The sequence below is a fragment of the Triplophysa dalaica genome, chromosome 9, assembly GCF_015846415.1.
Source record: "Triplophysa dalaica isolate WHDGS20190420 chromosome 9, ASM1584641v1, whole genome shotgun sequence".
NCBI lineage: Eukaryota > Metazoa > Chordata > Actinopteri > Cypriniformes > Nemacheilidae > Triplophysa > Triplophysa dalaica.
This window is the reverse complement of record NC_079550.1, coordinates 18849161-18867889: the sequence shown is the minus strand read 5'-3', so window position 1 is coordinate 18867889 and position 18729 is coordinate 18849161. Positions and strand designations below refer to the sequence as shown.

The following is an 18729-nucleotide window of genomic DNA, read 5'->3' as shown; positions in this document are numbered from 1 at the left end:
TTTGGACATCTGAGCTTTCGGATGGAAAGCAACAAAATATTTTAACTGTTTTATTTCGCTACATTTTGCTTATCTGTCCATCTGCATCTGGGTAGTTGACAAATATACTGTACATGTATCCTATCGTGTGACATAGCAAAAATTAAGAAAACAAACAGTTAGATATCGTGATAAGATTGTTACCGTGAATTCTTTCGGCCACAATAACCATGAATTGAAAATCTTTTTTGTGACAGCCCCACGTTAGTGTTGGGTAAGATACTCTGAAAAAGAAATGAATTACTAGTTACTAATTGCTGTTGATTGTTTATATATATATATATATATATATATATATATATTTGTATTATTAATATTATGATTTATAATATAAAATAGCAATGAAGATAAATCTCTTTTATGCTCTTTTATGTTTCAAATTTTTTGCTGTCACACATATTTACTACACATTTATTTGTCTGCTACCCATCTGTCAGTCTGTGTCCGTCTCTCTCTTTTTGTTTTCATCACCAATTCCTGTTTTTTTTCCAGAATGGAGAGGTTCTGTCCACTAGTTGGGAGGAAGACACCAACTCACGTAGGGCCAGTAGCATATTAAGAATGGAGGTGAAGCCAGAGGACAACCACTCAGATCTACAATGTGAAAGTGTCAATCTAGTGTCCCGCTCACCAATGTCCCTAACACGCACCCTTACTGTTCTTTGTGAGTATATAGTGCTATAAGAGACATAAACGTGAAATAAAAATAAAGTCAGTTTGTTTAAAAAAAAGGCAAGTCATTTACATCCCAGCCTTAGGTTAAAGGCTTCATCTTTCATAGCAAACTGTCACTTTTCAATACTAAGCCTATTACATAAATGCATTATTATGACAAGCAGATCAGGTTAATACTTGCCGCTACTTGCATATTCTCTAGTCTCTCATTATAAGAGATGGCTTGTGACATTCTTGTCAAAACAAATTTCACATGTCAAATACCGATCTAATGTCATGAATGGACTTTCATCGAAACGTATGACTTATCGAGAATTTATCTGACAGCACACAAATACTGATAAGAGCCTGGCATTTATGAAAGACAAGATTTCTCAAGACATATTTCATTGATCGTCCGGATCATTACTTCTGGATTGTAAGAAGATCAGGAGAATGTGTTTTAATAGTCTCAAATCCTGCCGTATTTAAAGGGCTTGCTGGGCAGATATGCTGACCGTACATTTATCTTCTCTGTGTTTCTGTCACGGTAATCACTTTTCCTTATAGTTGAACCCGCTGTGGTTACGCTACTGGGCTCTTTCGAAGCTTTGGAGGGAGAGGAGATCAATTTGAGCTGTTCCACTTCCTCCAGTAATCCGCCGGTCCAGATTCGCTGGTGGCTCGGGTCCAAAGAGCTAAACCGAACCGTTGATACTATCTCTGAGGTATTTCACATGACACTTATTACAATATACTGTCAAGACCGGATGATTTGTTTTAAAACAGTTTAAAATGAATATTCAATTTGTTTTGTTTATTTTCAGGTAAGCACTTACATTTCTTCAGTTGGCAGAGCATTGTATTAACTGTGCAAAGGTTGTACGGTTTGTATCTCAAGGAAAACTCACCGTGTCATTAACCATGATATTAAAAACCACGATTGATGATACGGTGTTGCTCCTACACATATTATAATATTGTAAATAATTCAGCACCCATTTAAAGTTTTTCTTTACACTTTTTTTAGAAATATGCTCATTTTCCAGCTCCCCAAGAGTTAATAAATTGAGTTTTACCGTTTTTGGATTATATTCTCCAGGTCTGGCGATAGCACTTTTAGCATAGCTTTTATCATAGATCATCACTAAGACAGACAATAAATTGTATTTTTCATATTTGAATGCAAGTATAGTTACCATGGTAAAAGATTGCTAGTATTATTGTTAACCTTGGATCATTTTTATATAGATATTTGTTTAGAAACAGTTTAAAAACATTGCATAACAGTATTTTGTAATCAAATGCTTGCAGCTTGCTTTTGTAGCAAGTCATGAGCTGTCATGAGCTCTCTCATCTTGAGGAGTGCCAGAATGATGCTCCTTAGCTTTGCATTTCAGGACTCCTTTGGTTTGGCTTTTTAAAAAACAGGTTCACCTGTTGAGTCATGAACATCACAAACTACAATCATACACCATAAGGCAAAGGCATTTGATTAAAGAAATAATTCGCTCATTATTTGGCGCGCCTTGACTCGACAGCACCTCAAAATCTCCATCATGACTCTGCTTTTACTCTAAATTCTATTAGCGGCAGCGTAATATTCTGTGAGATCAGGGGCTTTTAGTGACTCTGTTTTTTAATCTGTCATTGGTCCTCTCCAGGGGTTGATTTGAATGAAACGTAAGTGAATAAAAGCCGACTCGAGGCGGCTCGCCGCCACATAGGACCCTTGTTCATTTAATGCTTTTTCCATCTGATCTTTCATTTACATGACAGAGTTAATCCACGATTCTCTTTCACTTTCCGAGTTGCTCTTCGTGACATGTTTTTGATTAGTTTGGCCGTGATTAACGGGGAAGACGCGGGTCAGCCCTCTTAGCAGGTGTCAATTAGAGCTTAGCACATGAACAGAATTATAAACTGTATGAAGGGTTAGTTATGTTCATTATGCAAAAAAAAAGACTTCATCAAGTTACATTTGATTGAGGAAGGTTGTCGTACATTATTGTCTGCATTACTTTTGTTGTCTATGTGTTTCTTGGTGCTTTAGATTAAGTGCAAGTGGATAAAATGTAAAGGATGTTTCATCCAGTCGAATTTTGAAAGATACTAGAACTTCTCAGAGCTAATGCACACGAAAACTGGCAGTATTGTATTTGTGTTGCAGGGAGATAATGGTGGTATGATGACGTTATCTAACCTGACGTATAAAGTGTCACGTGAGGACAACGGTCTTTCCCTGACGTGTGAGGCGTTTAATAAAGGCACCCGCTTCTCCAACATTCAATCGGAGCAGCTTACCGTTTACTGTGAGGGATTGCCAAACTCTTAATTTTCGTATTGTGTTCGTCTCAATTTATTGTAAATATTTATTTTTCTCAGATCCTCCACAGAAGGTTTGGATAGATGCTCCTCCATCGGACCAATTCTCGCACTCTGGGACACCTGTTCGGTTAATTTGCTTTTCTACTGGTGGGAATCCAACAGGACAGCTGGTGTGGTTGAAGGTGCGTTGTCATAATGAGCAAAATATTGATGGCTGCTGTCTATTTTAATAAAATATGTTATGCTTGCAGTTAAAAAATGTATCCGGTTTATTTTTGTGTGTAGAATGGTAAGGTAGTGCAAAGCGCATCAAAGCAGGTATCATCGGAGCGCGGTGTGTCTCGAGAGCTTCCCCTCATCCTTCAGCCCAGCGACAATCTGGCCACCTACCGATGCGACTCATCCAACAAGGCCAAGAAAGTTATCTCTGCCCAGACCAAACTTAGGGTTTTGTGTAAGCCATTGAAACTCATTGTAAGGCATTTACAATTAATGTTGTGGTGTCTGTATCACTTATGAAGAAGTTTTGTGGTATAAAGAGTATTATTATTATTATTATTTGAATATTATTGTTAAATAAGAATATACAGCCGTAGTACAAATTAAGGGACAATTTTAAAAAAGATTGAAAAGAAAAATCCCAAAAGGGGGTAACAAGATCAAAATACTTTTACAAAACTTAATACTTAAAACATAACTTATCTTAACTTATCTTATCGTATCGTTTCGTAGCTTAGCTTAACCTAACCTAACATAATCTTAACTTAATTGAACTTAACCGAATTTACGCTAACTTAACTTAACTTAACTTAACTTAACTTAACACAAAGAGACCAGGGGCAGCAGTACAAGATGGGGAAAAAGACAAACCATGCAGCACAGGACAGAAAACAAAAGCGCATTAAATAAAGAGGCATAACAAGGGCAACATGTGAAGGGCGTGAACTGATAGTGGGATAATGAATTAGGAAACAAGAGGTTGAGGCTAAAATGCAGGACTAGAAGAACAAGGCACAACCAATGGTCACGTGCTTCCAAAACAAACACAATAAATGGGGCTGTCATGGTCCCGTCGGCCAGAACAAGATACATCTTCTAGGAAGGTGGGATCATGACAACATGCATGTGTTTAGGCAAAATTATCATTTTTTGTTTCATTCTGTGAACTACTAACCATATTTCTTTGTGATTTTTTTTTAGTCAAAACTTATTTGCCAGTTACATTTGTGTTGTTAGTCTAATTCTTAAATGTTGTCATTATCTGCCTGGTTCAGTTCCAGCTATAAGTGTGAAGATCAAGGCCAAACAAGAAGAATTACGGCGGGGTGAGACGCTGAATTTGGAGTGTCTGGCTGGGAGCAGCAACCCCAGCACAAATATCAGCTGGAGCCTTGGCCCTATCAAGTACTAAAACTCTCCCTTACACAAATGCAGACATCACAGATTCATTACACACATGCAGAAATTCACACAAAGGCTCAGCTCATACCGTATAACTTAGTCTGACGCCCTGCAAGTGCTCTAAAGAGCTCCCGAAGGAATTCTGTCTGCTTGTATTTAAGATCAGAAAGTACTGGCCTGTCTGATTTATCTAAATCAATAGACTGCAGAGCGTTGCCTCCTATTCCACACAACAAAACCTCTGTTTTACACCCCATTCAGCATCATTGTTGTGAATTTTAGAATAATGTTACTCCAAAAATGCAGATGCCATGTGATACTGAAAGCATGCAGTTAAAATGGATGACTGTTGATGCACATCTGTCAAGCTTTGCTCATTTCCTCACGGAAAAAGAGCAGAAATGGGGCTCATTCTGAGCAGGAGAGCTCGATAACTGCTTTTAGGTGGATCAGGAAGGTGTGAAGTGTTTGCTAAAGCAGGCAGGCAGTTGACAGTCCGTCCTGAGACCTTTTTCTTGCCTCTGTATTAAGCTTCAACAGACAGCCTGTGATCACAAAGTCATTACCCGGTTAGAGTCGGTCTCGGGTGCTGTCAATACGTGAACGAATGAAGAAATTCCACTTTACGGCAGTCGTGAGCAGATTAGAAGCGGTGTTATGGCAGCCGGGCTTGACTTTATGGCTTAGTTTTTTTCTAAAGTAATTCAATAATGTTTGTAGTATTTGTGAGAAGAGAAGAGATTTGTTTAGAACAGGGGGGATTCATTTAGGAGAAGAGGTATTGGTTTAGTAGAGGAAAGATTTGTTTCTAAGATGAGTCATTTGGTTAATAGAAGAGTGTTTTGTTTAGTAGACGAGTGAATCATTTAGAAAAGGAGCTACTTTTTCAGTAGAGGCGTGATTTGTTAAGAAGGGGGGTGATAGATAGAATAGATTGATAGATAGATAGATTGATAGAAGAATGATTTATGAGTGGAAGAGTGATTCCTTTTGTAAATAAATGCTATGTTTAGTATAGGAGTAGACGAGAGATTTGTTTAAAAGAAGAGTGACTTGGTTTGTAGAGGAGTGATTTGATAAGAGGAGCGATTTTTGTTATATGCTTATTTTCTTTATGTTGTTTCAATTGCTTCTATTGTTTACCTCCTTTGTAAGTCGCTTTTGATAAAAACGTTGCTAAATGACTAAATGTAAATTTAAGAGGAGTGATTATTTTAGTACATAGGGAGTTTCATTTAGTTAGAACATAAGTATTTTTTTCAAACAGAGGAGTGATTCATTTAGGGATTTGTTAAGGACAGTGATCCGTTTAGTACAGTGATGATTAGAATGATTCGTTTAAAAGAGAAGTATTTTGAGAAGTGGTTTATTTTGAAGATTAAGGATTTATTCATAAGAGTACTTATTTGTTTAGAAGAGGAGTGATTCATTTAGAAATTCATTAGGGGAGATATTTGTTTAGAAGAGGAGTGATTCGTGTAGTACAGGAGTGATTTGTTAAGTTGAGAAGTGATTCATGTAAGAGGTGTATTGTTTTATTTATAGAGGAGTGATTAATTTAGATGAACTGTGGTTTATATGAGTGATTCGTTTATAAGATGTGTGGTTTGTATGAGAGAGTACTGTATAGAATCGTTTAAAAGAGGAGTCATTGATTTAGAAAAAGAGTGTTTTTAAACAATGGAGTAATTCATTCATAAGGGCAGTGATTCGTTTAGAAGAGGATGGATTTGTTTAGTGGAGTGATTCGTTAAGTACAGCAGTGATTCGTTTATTAGAGGAGTGATTCATTTAGAAAACAGTGCTTTATAGGAGTGTATTGTTTATAAGAGGTGTGATTTGTATAAGAGAGTACTGTATAGTGATTTGTATAAGAGAGTACTGTATAGTGATTTGTATAAGAGAGTACTGTATAGATTCATTTAAAAGAGGAGTGATTGATTTAGAAAAAGAGTGTTATTAAACAATGGAGTAATTTATTCATAAGGGCAGTGATTCGTTTAGAAGAGGAGTGATTCATTTAAGAGGTTTATTTTCATTATACACTGTAAAATCTAATTGTTGTCCTTACTTACAAATTATTTGTAAACTTTACTCAGTTGTCAAAATGTATACAGTTTACTAGTTTTTGTTAAGTTACGATTACTTGCAGGGGAAATAAAACAACTTACTTTTCGCCTTTATTATATTTTACTTAAATCAAGCAAGTAGCGGCAAGCGAAGCAATTACTTTACTACACCTGTGAGAGGCAGTGGAGAGCAGATTCTGCCTGTACACAGAAAAGTGAGCAAAGTCTATGCACACAGTTCTGAGATCAGTATCCTCTTGCTCATTTTGTGTTGCACAATTTAATTTAGTGAACTTAAAACTCCAATGATGGATAAATCAAATATTTAAACTGTAGTCAAATTTAATTTAGCTATAGAGTAATTTTTGCAAACTTGTCCGGGTTTACAGTGCAATAAATCCAATGGAAATTCTTAAGTTGGTAATAATAGTTAATTCTGAGTACTCCACACTAAGTCAAGAGTACATCTGAACTATTTTTTTTTAGCAGTGATTCATTTATTAGAGCATTGATTCATTTAAGAGGTATATTTTTTATTCATAGAGGAGTGATTCATTTAGAAAACAGTGCTTTACAATAGTGTTTGGTTTTTAAGAGTTGTGATTTGTTAAGAGTTTCATAGATGTTTAGTTTTGTCAAATGTCCCTTGGAGGCACACGTCAAGCAAACAGAGAATTCACAGCAGGTAACGCTGTCATCACAGTGGGGTTTATGAAATATTCATTCAATTTTGTGATTTTGGAGGGGAAATTGTCTGAATACGTCTCATATGCTTTGTATTAACAATCCATGAAAAATAATGCCATTCATTTAATTCTGTTTTCACGTAGCCTGATAGATTTTTCTCTCTCAGACTTAAGGGAGTTGAACAGCCTCCTAAAAAGGCAGAGTTCGGTGGGATGTCCCGGACCAGCATGCTGTCCCTTGTCCTCGGCTCCCATCACAACGGCAAACGGGTCACCTGTCAAGCATTCAGTAATGTGCTTTCTGAGGGGGTCAACAACTTCTACTCTCTAAATGTGCTCTGTGAGTGCCTTTGAGTTTGTGTTAATGTGTAGTGGGCTTCAAAAGAGACCACAATGAAAATCCGGGATGCGCAATGTAATGTAAACTCGCTAACATGTCAAGATTGTGAATTCAAAACAAAGAAAACGTATCATGTGTAACTATTAAGAAATATTCACCGTTCTACACTATTTCTATACATGTTACACTGACCTTGTTAACTCTTTTGTACAATCATACTTCCTTGCTTTCACTGACACACACAACAACGTTTGGGTGTGTGAACATGCTTGTTGGCATGAAGATCTACTTTTATTTCGTTAGCATCGGTCGGCATTCTGAGACAAGCGTGCTACCGTTTGCGTGTTTGAGTGAGCTTTTAGCTAACTTTGTAAGGATATGACATCATGTGCTTTTTCTAGGTATTAGTGTTTGTGTGCCTTCGTCTATTTTGTTTGTGTTGCAGCTTTAGAATAGACAACGGATGCATATAGAAATTTTTTGCATCCATTGTCTATTCTAGAACCTCTTTATCTCGCCATCCCCCAACACATGTCTGTGATTGTTTAGTGTCTTTAGTTTATTTTTCATCATTAACTTTCTCCGTACCCGTGTTCAAGCACGTACTGATGTGAGGCAATCGTTTGTTTAAATCTGCATTTGAATCCTCATTCCTGTTGAAATGACACAATGAACATTAATGAGACAGACACAGAAACCCTCTAGAGATCAACAGCGCAATAAATCATGTGCCTTATTTACACGCTGCACAGCAGACGAGAGACGAAAGAGCACAAAATCTGTTACTCTCGTGGGTTTTTTTGGGGGGTCATGCACCTTCATGGCATTTCATGGAACAATTGGTACACGTGGTACAATTATGAACATCATTATAAAAATAAAGGTGCTGAAGTGTTGTGGAGATTCTAGGGCAGGGTTTTTATTTATCTGTTTTTGTTGAGACCAGTTTAATTACTGGAGTATGACAAAAATGAGCTGTAAAACCAATTTACAGTCTTGAAAGAAACATTTAATTTTAGTAGTAATTAAAATGTGTAATTATAAAGTGGTGTCAAAACAATTTGTAAGTAGAAGTACTTAAATAGTATCTTAATACTTTTGTAAAAACACAAAAACATGAAGGTCCAACAGCAGGGATGACCAATAATCTATTATACGTAGTTAAAATAAGAAGGATTTATGTGAAAATGCGTATTAATATAACAATTCAGAGAAGAATTAACACGCTCACATCAGTATAAATAAAATCTACGTTGTGTTATTGTAGAGTAATGTGTTAGTCTGGAATTAGAGTTGCTAATATATTACATTCTTATTTGTTGGACACGTTGCTTGTTTGCATTTTTGCGTTTTGCTGTGTCTAAAGTTCAGATCTCGACTGTGTTGTTCATCAAGTTATATATAGGTTTGCTTATATACAAGCGCCTTCATATGTACATTTGTGTGTGTGTGTGTGTTTCATTGAACCCAGTTCCTCCCGAGTTCTCAGACGAACAACCCAATATGATCCAGGTGGTTGAAGACGAAACCGCCACACTTCCTGTCAAAGTCTCGGCCAATCCGGACACGATCACCTGCGAGTGGACTTTTCAGGGAGAGACGCTTGTGAAAGGTAACGGGCAACATCACATGCCGCAATATACAAGCCGCGCCCTCACGGGTCTCCTAAACACGCGCGTAAGTACACATTGCCATATGCGTTCTAAATAATACATCGACAGGATCTGGCACTACACTGTGACAGATGTGATCTCGTGCTAATGTATGCAGTCTAAAAGAGGATCGCTGTCGTTCTGAATGCAACACAACGTTTCCGGTCTTGGTTTTTGTGTTGAGGGCTTCTCAGAACGGTGGTGTTGAAGTCCCTGTGGTATTCCTGCGAAGGGGTTTTTCAGGAAGAAGTGTTTTAGAGGATGAGACAGATGTTTTTCAGTGTACACCGCGGCCCTGGGTTTCAGACACTTGAGTAGCACGCTTTTTCAAGCAAAACATCTCACAGAAACAATGTTGTGTAGTTAAACCAATTCATACTGTTCAAAAATTTCACTATTTTAGTCGTACACCCGTGATGGCTCTGGACACGTGTCAACCTGAAGGGAACTGATTTGATTTTAATTGCAAGCAAACATGTTTAAGTAAACTGAGGTGACTGGTGTTAGATGGCAGATGTCATTTTCTTTGATACAAGGTTTGTTATCTAATGCAATGACATTCATGCATTTTTAAGTGGGGCTTAGTTGTATAAATAATTTATAGGGTCACTGTATGTATGCGGGATATTAATATTTTATTTTTGTGTGTTAGCGATGGTCACAGCTCTCTGATACACCTGGTGCGATTGGTCTTTTTGTGTTTGTAACAGAAAGAGATCCTCGGTATCGCTTTGACGACTGGTCTTTGGAAATCGTGAACGTGTCGCGGCGAGACGGAGGCGATTACATCATAGAGTGTTGCAACTCGGAGGGGAAATACCGCACCAAACTCAAACTGGATGTACAGTGTAAGGAACTCCTTTGGATTTTACTTTGAATTAAAACTAACCCTTAAACATCGCACTAACTTCGTGTCAGCACATCGCCAATCAGAACATTCGACCCAGAAGTCATATAAAAGCACATTGAAATATGGCATTTTTAAGTAAAACGTAAAAAGGAATCACGGAAAATGAACACTGAAGATATCATGTAGAACCATTCTGCGTCTTAAAAAGATTCTGCACTATTGTTAGATCATTCATTTCAGATTCACGAATAGCATTCATATTAACACATTTCACACTTTGGCTTGGAAGCCACGTGGTGTCAAGTCCCAGAAGCGCCCAGTTCACCAAAATGAATGTGGGAATCAATTGCAGAATGTGTGTCATTGAACATGATAACGCCTTTGTAGAAAAGGTCACACGAGATGCTCTTTGGAATGTTCTCAAATCATGGATAATGGATTAAGAGGTTCAGAGATTTCAGAGAAATAAATAATGGATTCAGAGATTCTAATTAAACTTTCTCTCAATTTGTACAATTAAATTACAGTTTTTGGTTTGGACTGCATTGAAGGTGCATTCCCTGGCAGTCAAACCCCAAATCTTTTCATCCATTAATTCCACTTTGGTAACGAAATGTTATGCTAATATAATTGCAATAATGGGTAACGCATAATACAGTTTTCAGTAATGATCTCCATTTTGGACCCTATCCTGTTTACAATACAGCTGCTGGATGTGGAGTGGGATTTGAGACCGGCGACATTTCACTGTGGGCGGGACTAACCAGGATGATTTACGCCAAGCTATTGACGAAATGTCTTGTCTTGCGATGCTGTTGACAGTCACAGCTGGTTAAGAGACAAACTCAAACACAGTGTCAACATCTTTGCTAATAAACATACCCATCTGACATCTGTGCACGAGGAACTCAAGCACCTGTGAATAATCTGATAATCTGTACAGCTACCAAGCAGACTGCACCACTTTCGATTTAATACACTTTACTATGCTTAAACAGATTCACAGATTTTTCCTCAAGTCTTTGAATTCTATATCGGCCTGCTAAGTTTCTAAAGGCCTGATTACAACAAAGAGGATAAGGATAACTATATTGTTTTAAAAATTATTCCAAGTGTAAAAAAAACGTCTATATAATAACTATAAATATACATACGATGTATGGTATGGATAGAGCAATTTTAGTCCATGTGTTGAATGCTTATACATTGACAACAATGATAATTAATTCAAATATAAATGACCTGTGCATTTACAGTAAAATGTAAAACTGCAACGGGCAAGCTTAGAATAAACATATAGCCCGCATTAAAGTTATCTTTATCTTGGAAAAAATATATAATGATAAAAGCCTATTTAAATGTAAGAAAACAGTATAGTCCACACCAGAGCTAAAATGATACATGGACATTATTATTGTACAAAGCTATTTTTTTCAGCTGATGAAGGAAAAAAGATTTACACCAAATCAAAATCCACTCAAATTATATTCAAACTGTGAAATTCAAAGAGTACCGCAGGGATGACATATTTTTTTAGGCCAGTCTGGACATTTGCGCCGCACTTGTTCCCTAAATCGAACGCCTATTTTTCCCATAGACTTTTGGAAGATCGCAAAAATAAGATCTGCGAATAACAAACAAATTTTACACACTTTGACTAACAAGATAATCTTTTCAAATTAACACAACATTGGTTTCTTTTGAAACCTAAATGCAATCGGCAGAAGTTAAAAGCTAATGTGAGTCTAAATAGGCTACAGCAATGTCGCTCGATATCAACGTCAACACCACCAAGCATCCAACAACTTTTGCAAACTTTATTAAAAGCGTGTTCCCTGAAAAGTTAAAATACTCTGTGAATGAATTTTCGGGAGATTTGTGCTCGTGTTGCATTATTTGTGAGGTTTATTTGCTATGACATTTAAAGCCTCCACCAAAAGATGTATTCACTTTTACCAGCTTGTTAGCATCCAACGTTCAAAGACACGATAATGCTAACATAAATATATCAATATAATTATAACATCATAAATATAATACATATAACATCATTTCCCATTGTTGGGGACGATAATGTAGTCATCTTTTAAGTTATATTATACTTTTTCTGAAGCCAATACGGTATAAATTATACCCAAACTTGCACGAAAAAGCAATGTTCTCAATGTTTGTACACATTTTCCACCACATTTATTTGCCAGTTCAAACCCACACACAACGTACACACGCTTGAAAGTAAAATAAAGAGACATGCAAAAGAGAGAAAAAAAAGAACTCCCACTTCCTTAATGATTTAATAATAGCACTCTTTCAAATGTAGGCCTGCATGTTCCTGCAAATCCTTCTGCACTAATGGATCTCGACGTCCTCGTACAATAGCGGCTGACAGTGGTAGATATTCATTATGTATGGGCCATTTGAATAGCTTTTACCAGCAGTGCTGTTTTCCGTGTGTAGCCCCCCCACTTTCTGCCTGGTAGGAACAATGCCGAGGAGGATTGTGCACGTGAACATGACAGAGATTATGCTGGTAGTAATGGCCCACTTGGTTGAGGACATCGTCTTCAGATTATGTAGAGGAAGAACATAGGCAAAGGTTTGGAGGGAATTATTTTTGAATTATTTACATATTTTCTTGATATTTTTGCAGCATTCATATTTATTCAAGTGGGCGTGACACAGGGGGTTTCTGCCAATCTCTTATTAATCTTGACTACCTATAGAGTAGTATTGCATACCTTGTATCTTCGAAGAGTATTTCGTTTGATCACATTTATAAAAGATAGATACAGCTTTACGATTGTTTCCGAAAACATACTGCTTTTACAGGGGGGAGGGGAAGACTGAACCAAATCACGTGCGCACCCATTGTCAACAAAACGCAGACATAAGTTTCACTCACCACATGCGGTTCATGTCCGGCATCTTTTAGCGCTGGGACGGCTCCATATATCAAGTTCATACGACCTCCAAACTCAGCGTTATATCCACAGTTTATATTACATTCATCACCCGAATGCAGTGAACAAACAAACACCTGAACTTTGCGAAGGTATGCTCTCTCTTCTGTTAGCATCTGGAAATTTCACTCTCCTAACTGTAGTTATACATACTTAATGTCATCATCTGGCTGTAATCTAGTTTGCTTTCTGCACTTCTTCATTATTGTTCTCTGATCCCTTTTAATGTTACAGTTATCTTGACTAAGTGTGACAGATACCTTTTGAGGGGGAGTTAATTCTGTAGTCTTCAGAGGGTTTTGTTAATTTGCTTCAGTAAGCATTAGCTTTGTACCAACATGTGCGTCCTTTACGCTAGCGACAGGGACTCAAAGGTTGTTCGCAGTCAGCCAAAGAGGAACACAGGATTTAAAATAGCAATGTTTCAGAATTGCATGTAATGGGGACGACATTGCATTTTTTTTGTATGTCACGTCCTGTGAATAATTCAGAAGGGAAGTGGGAGATACTGCTGTACACTGTATTGTGTGACTATTAAAAAACTCATCACATCCAGAATTTAAACAATTTTTAAAGCGCTTTGTCATTAGCTTTTTTGTCCTTGAAATTTGCCAAGAGGAAGCCTGAACTGTTATGGCCTGGATTTTCTCTTCTCTTTTGTAACCTTTATGTGCTCTTCATTTGGGGTGTATACTCATCGTCTTTCGGGCAAAATGTAATTTTGTAACAAAATAAATGTTTTTTTAAACAAATGTAATTTTTTTATTAATTAAAAAGATAATAGGTTCTTATACATAAATAGCTTTTTATGTCAAATTAACTTTATTAAAGACCCACATTTCTAACTTTCGTTTATGAAGATAACATGGATAATTTGACATGATATTGTGTGAGATTTTTGCCCATCTTTTGCTAAATGCATTTTTAAAAGTAATAAAAGTATCACTTTTACCAGTAGATTGCTGAAGGGCTACACTATTTGTTATGTCCTATTATATTATGAAATCACACTTATAATATTTAAAATTACTTATGATTAGAATCAAAGCTGAACCAGATGTTACAAAGAGAAAACCTGGAGCCTTTATAGAGTTGATCATTTATTTCAATCATATGTTATCCATGTAATTCTACAAATTTAATCTAAATGTAACTGTGTGTCTGTGCTAAATTGTTTTGTCTCATCCTTTTAATTCTCTCTCTCTCTCTCTCTCTCTCTCTCTCTCTCTCTCTCTCTCTCTCTCTCTCTCCTCTCTCTCTCTCTCTCTCTCTCTCTCTCTTTCTCTTTCTCTCTGTGAGGATGATGATTTAGCATTTTAGATGTTTTTTTCATTGTCGGAAGTGTGCCACATCATTTCTGTTTCAATTTTTAAGGATGAATTTTGTCAATTTTCTAAGCAGGGTCGCCAGAGACCCTGAAGACCATGAGTGTAATATTTTTCCTCACTAAGATAAAATCAAGATATAATTCTATTTCATGCCGTTTGGACAAATCAAATATTTCTTTATTTATTTTAGCTTTTGTTGAAACCAGTAACTTTGTATTGGCACTTAATGTATTATGGCTCCTGTATGACATATCGCTTATTGCTCCTAAACTCTTTGTAAGTCGCTTTGAATAAAAGCATCTGCTAAATGTCTAAATGTAAATGTAATTTTCCTCTCGTCTCTTCTTGTCTCATCTCGTCTCTTCTTGTCTCGTCTTGTCTCTTTTTCAATATTTATCTGTTCCTATCATCTCGTCTCATCTTGTCTTCCCTCTTTTTGAATACTTATCTTTTTCTCTCGTCTTATCTCATCTTGTCTCTTTTTTATAATTTATCTATTCCTCTCATCTCTTCTGGTCTCATCTTGTCTCGTCTTTTTTCAATATTTATCTTTTCCTCTCGTCTCGTCTCAACTCGTCTCATCTCTTTTTCATTTTTTTATCTTTTCCTCTCGTCTCTTTCCTTCTCGTCTCCTTTTCAATATTTGTATTTTCCTCTCGTCTCGTCTTTATGTTATACTGTACATTTGATTGTAAAATAATGTTTTTTGCTCTCTTTACTTTAGATTGCTGAATCTTTTTGATCTATCTCTGTTTAATTAATTCATCCATTAATGTATTATGTCATGTTTAGTTTGTAGTACATACAAATGTTGAAAAACTGAATGGGTGTTTTTGAACTTTTGGCAATTTAAATAGTTGATTGAAGTCACAAAGTCTTGTCTTTTTTCACTGAGTTTGTTTCTCTTTTGGTTGGCCTTCAGATGCCCCGACTGTTCATATGAAGACTGATCCCGTATCGGTTAACTTGGGAGAAACTGCTGACTTACTCTGTGTCGCCGATGCCAATCCCATCACCTTTGATATGTTTTCGTGGAAGTGGATGGTGAGTGAGTCCTTTGTCATTGCTGTTTTTCTTTAGCTCACTCTCTTTTGCTTATTCTCGCACTTTTTCACTTATATCGCCTTTTGTTAGTCTAGCGGTCTCTCTCTCCTTTTATCACCCTTTATTTATCTCTCTCGTCTGTCCTCAGTCTCCAACTTCTCTCTCTCACTGTTTTCACAGCGACTCTGTAACAGAGAGGCTATATTTCACTCTTATAACCACGACAGCGTCTCACCTTTATTCTTAATACTTCTGGTCTAAATGGAGAAAAATTGCTTTCATTAAAGCAGCCCCTCCAAAGGCCACATTTCTCAGCGTTAGCTGCATTGGGACCGTTTCCGACCATTTGTACATCTATTGTGCCCCGCATGCTTAGTCAGTGTCTTTGATATCAAGCAGCCCACCCTTTCTGTCTGTTTTATATATGTGTGTTTGTCTCGAGGTGATTGATGCTTCTGTGAATAGGGAAAAATCACATTTCAGGAGCAGTTGTCTTCCTTTGGCTAGAAAGTGTTTATAATCATTGACGTTTGTGGATTTTTTCAAACTTTTTGTGAGTTTTTGACTTTTTGATCGTTTAACAGATCGATTTTTAGAATTTTGCTTGTTGTGGGTTTATTGAATTCTGTAGTCCGTTTGTGTGTGTCTGTCTGTACGCTTGAAGGAATAGTTCACTTGAAAAAAACTTCAATGAAGATTCTTCAAACTGCATTTTTTTCAACAAAAGAATTGGACATTTGACAGATGCTTTTATCCGAAGTGACTTATAGTGTCACTCACGATATGCTGATATTGACAATAATCATAATGTTTGTAACTATAATTGTTACTGTGTTGATTCTACATGTTAAGCATATCATAAATATTTTTAGCACTCTAAAGGCCCATTTCACTTTTTTTCACAAGAGTTACTATGGTTACAAACCCTTGACCTTTGCATTGCGAACAATTTTTTTTTAAAAATATTTTAGTTTATTATTTAAATGATTGAATAATTATATTAATACAGATATACCCAAATAAGACACATTCTGCTAAATCAACCTTTGCTGTCTTTGCTGGTCCAGGAGCAACCTTTTTATCAACCAATCACTGTCCTCAGATTTTACAGGTATATAGTGAAGGCTCCAGACACCTCGGATTCCACATATTTTCAACCTTAACCCGAATCCATTTACGGAACAGTGCTGTTTAAATGTTAATAAATACATTGTAATGTTACTTAGCCAGTAAGAAAAATGTTTCAATGCAATCTGCTACTAAATCCAGACGTTTTATTTGGGTTTGAGGTGGGGAATAATCTGAGGTGTCAGGAACAAAACATCATAGTGTCTTCATACCAGAAGCGAATGTAATTATGTGTGCGATTAAATTACATACAATGTGAATTCAAAGATTTAAACTGAATTCACGCAGGGTGATGCAAAAGGAGAGAATTGGTCGGTGCACTTACCGCGAATGTGTGTCATTGGCCTCGATAGCATCTTCCGCGCAAGATGGCAATTTTTCGCGAAGCGCTTATGTGACACAATGTAAGTGACACAAAAAACAAGTAATCCCGTAAGTAATATAGAGCGAGGAACACGATGCAACACTTTTGGTGTTTACTTAGCATTAGGGTAAATGCTATTACTATTAGAGAATATGTAAATATGATTTTGTGTAACCCCACTGTTCCTACAAGCTGGTATGTGTGTGTGTCTGAAACATGTAGGGTGAAGAGGAAATAGAAGATCTAGGCGAGCAGAGTGAAGATGAAGGAACTGGCGTGTTAACCATATACGAGGTGACGCGTGACAGGGCGGGATTTTACAGGTGCACAGCAGACAATGGTATAGCGCCCCCTGGCAGCGTGGAGGGACATCTCATTGTGCGCTGTGAGTTCTACCACTCAAATCTGTATCATGCCTGTTTTGATTGAAATGACTCGCCTGTTAAGCTCTTTCATACCCACCAGAGACATTGAGTTTGTTGGTTTACACGCAAAACAAAAATGACTTAATTGTTTAGGTCTCTTAGCAAGTGTCTGCTGGGATTTTGGTCAACAATTCAATCCACAAAAATAACAACCTGTTTGGCACCACTGAGAATTTTTTTTTTTGAGGCACAAAAATTATTAGTGCTTTCGTTTGGGCAGGAATACAACAAGTCTCTGCCTTCAAAGTGGTTAAAATTTTTTCTGCAGTTTCTCCAGAGCTCCAGAAGGGTCTGCAGTGGAGAAAAGTGGCCAGCAGGGGGGACGGCACCAATGATGCCAATGTGGTGTGCCAAGCGGAGGGCGTTCCTCGTGTACACTTCACCTGGGCAAAAGACGGATTCCTTTTGGACCTCGGTAACCCCAGGTGCACGGCTCTCAGCACTGATACAGACACAGAATATATTAGGCAATATAAAAGAAGATCTTGATTTTTGGGGGGAGGTAAATGGGAAAAATAATAGTGTTTTGTAACTTCGAACAGGTATGAAGAAAAGATGACAAAGGAAGGTGCCATCCACACAAGCATTCTGACCATTAAAAATGTGAGCGCATCGCTGGATTACGCCGTCTTCACCTGCACTGCCCACAACAGCATGGGACAAGATTTTTTGGACATCCAGCTTCTTAGCACCAGTATGTACAGACAGACACACAAACATAAAGCGTGTGGTTTAACAACAAGCTGAATTGGTCATCTTCACTTGAACGATCCTGTCGCCTTCCCTTGACCCCCATTGAAAGGTTACACTGAATTACCATAAGTCTATGAATAAATCAAAGCGTAATGAATGAAAACAAACAGACACAGGTATCTGTGTGTCCACATCTAATTACAAACTCATAAACACCTACACAGATTATAAGCGGGGTCTTGAAAACGCTTTGTGCTCTCAAATAAGATCTAGTTTTTCTTTACCTGAACGCCAGTTATGATATTAATTATTCGCAGTTGCGGTAATGAGAAGTCTTTCCCTTCATTAACAGAACAATAGCAGTGATCGATCGGTGTTTCTCTCTCTTTCTGAATGACTGGCCCTATTCTTTCTTGGTGATGGCACAAGTGTTGTTGTTTTTTTATTTCTGTGCATCTCTAACAGCATGAGAGCATAAAAATTCATTAAATGTACATTCAAGTGTAGCTATCTCTCTCTCTGCGAGTGGTTTGCGATCACCACAAAAACATACCGTAAATAAATTTAGCTCATATCTCATCCTGTTTATTAAAAACAAGCAAAATTACATTTACAGTAACACACTAGTGCATGAGCAAGGAGATAAAAATGAAATCAGATTAGACTGCAGTTCCATCTATCTCATGCTAACTTGTGTGTTGTTTAGAAGAAAAGTTCATCCAAAAATATAATTTGGACATTTATTTTCGTGCTTTTATTTGCTAATGT

General features: G+C 37.0%; 1 protein-coding gene across 2 annotated transcripts in view; it reads left to right on the top strand.

Moving 5' to 3' along the window:
- The window catches only part of nphs1 (NPHS1 adhesion molecule, nephrin), a 63835-nt gene that overhangs the window by 35194 nt on the left and 9912 nt on the right, over positions 1–18729 (top strand). For both annotated transcript variants that reach the window (XM_056757710.1, XM_056757711.1), the window contains 13 exons: positions 532–703; positions 1264–1421; positions 2864–3005; positions 3079–3203; positions 3307–3475; positions 4296–4425; positions 7345–7517; positions 8989–9129; positions 9880–10017; positions 15230–15351; positions 17066–17228; positions 17537–17693; positions 17811–17962. In XM_056757710.1, coding sequence (XP_056613688.1) covers positions 532–703; positions 1264–1421; positions 2864–3005; positions 3079–3203; positions 3307–3475; positions 4296–4425; positions 7345–7517; positions 8989–9129; positions 9880–10017; positions 15230–15351; positions 17066–17228; positions 17537–17693; positions 17811–17962 — 1942 coding nt within the window. The remainder of the gene's footprint in view (positions 1–531; positions 704–1263; positions 1422–2863; positions 3006–3078; positions 3204–3306; positions 3476–4295; positions 4426–7344; positions 7518–8988; positions 9130–9879; positions 10018–15229; positions 15352–17065; positions 17229–17536; positions 17694–17810; positions 17963–18729) is intronic.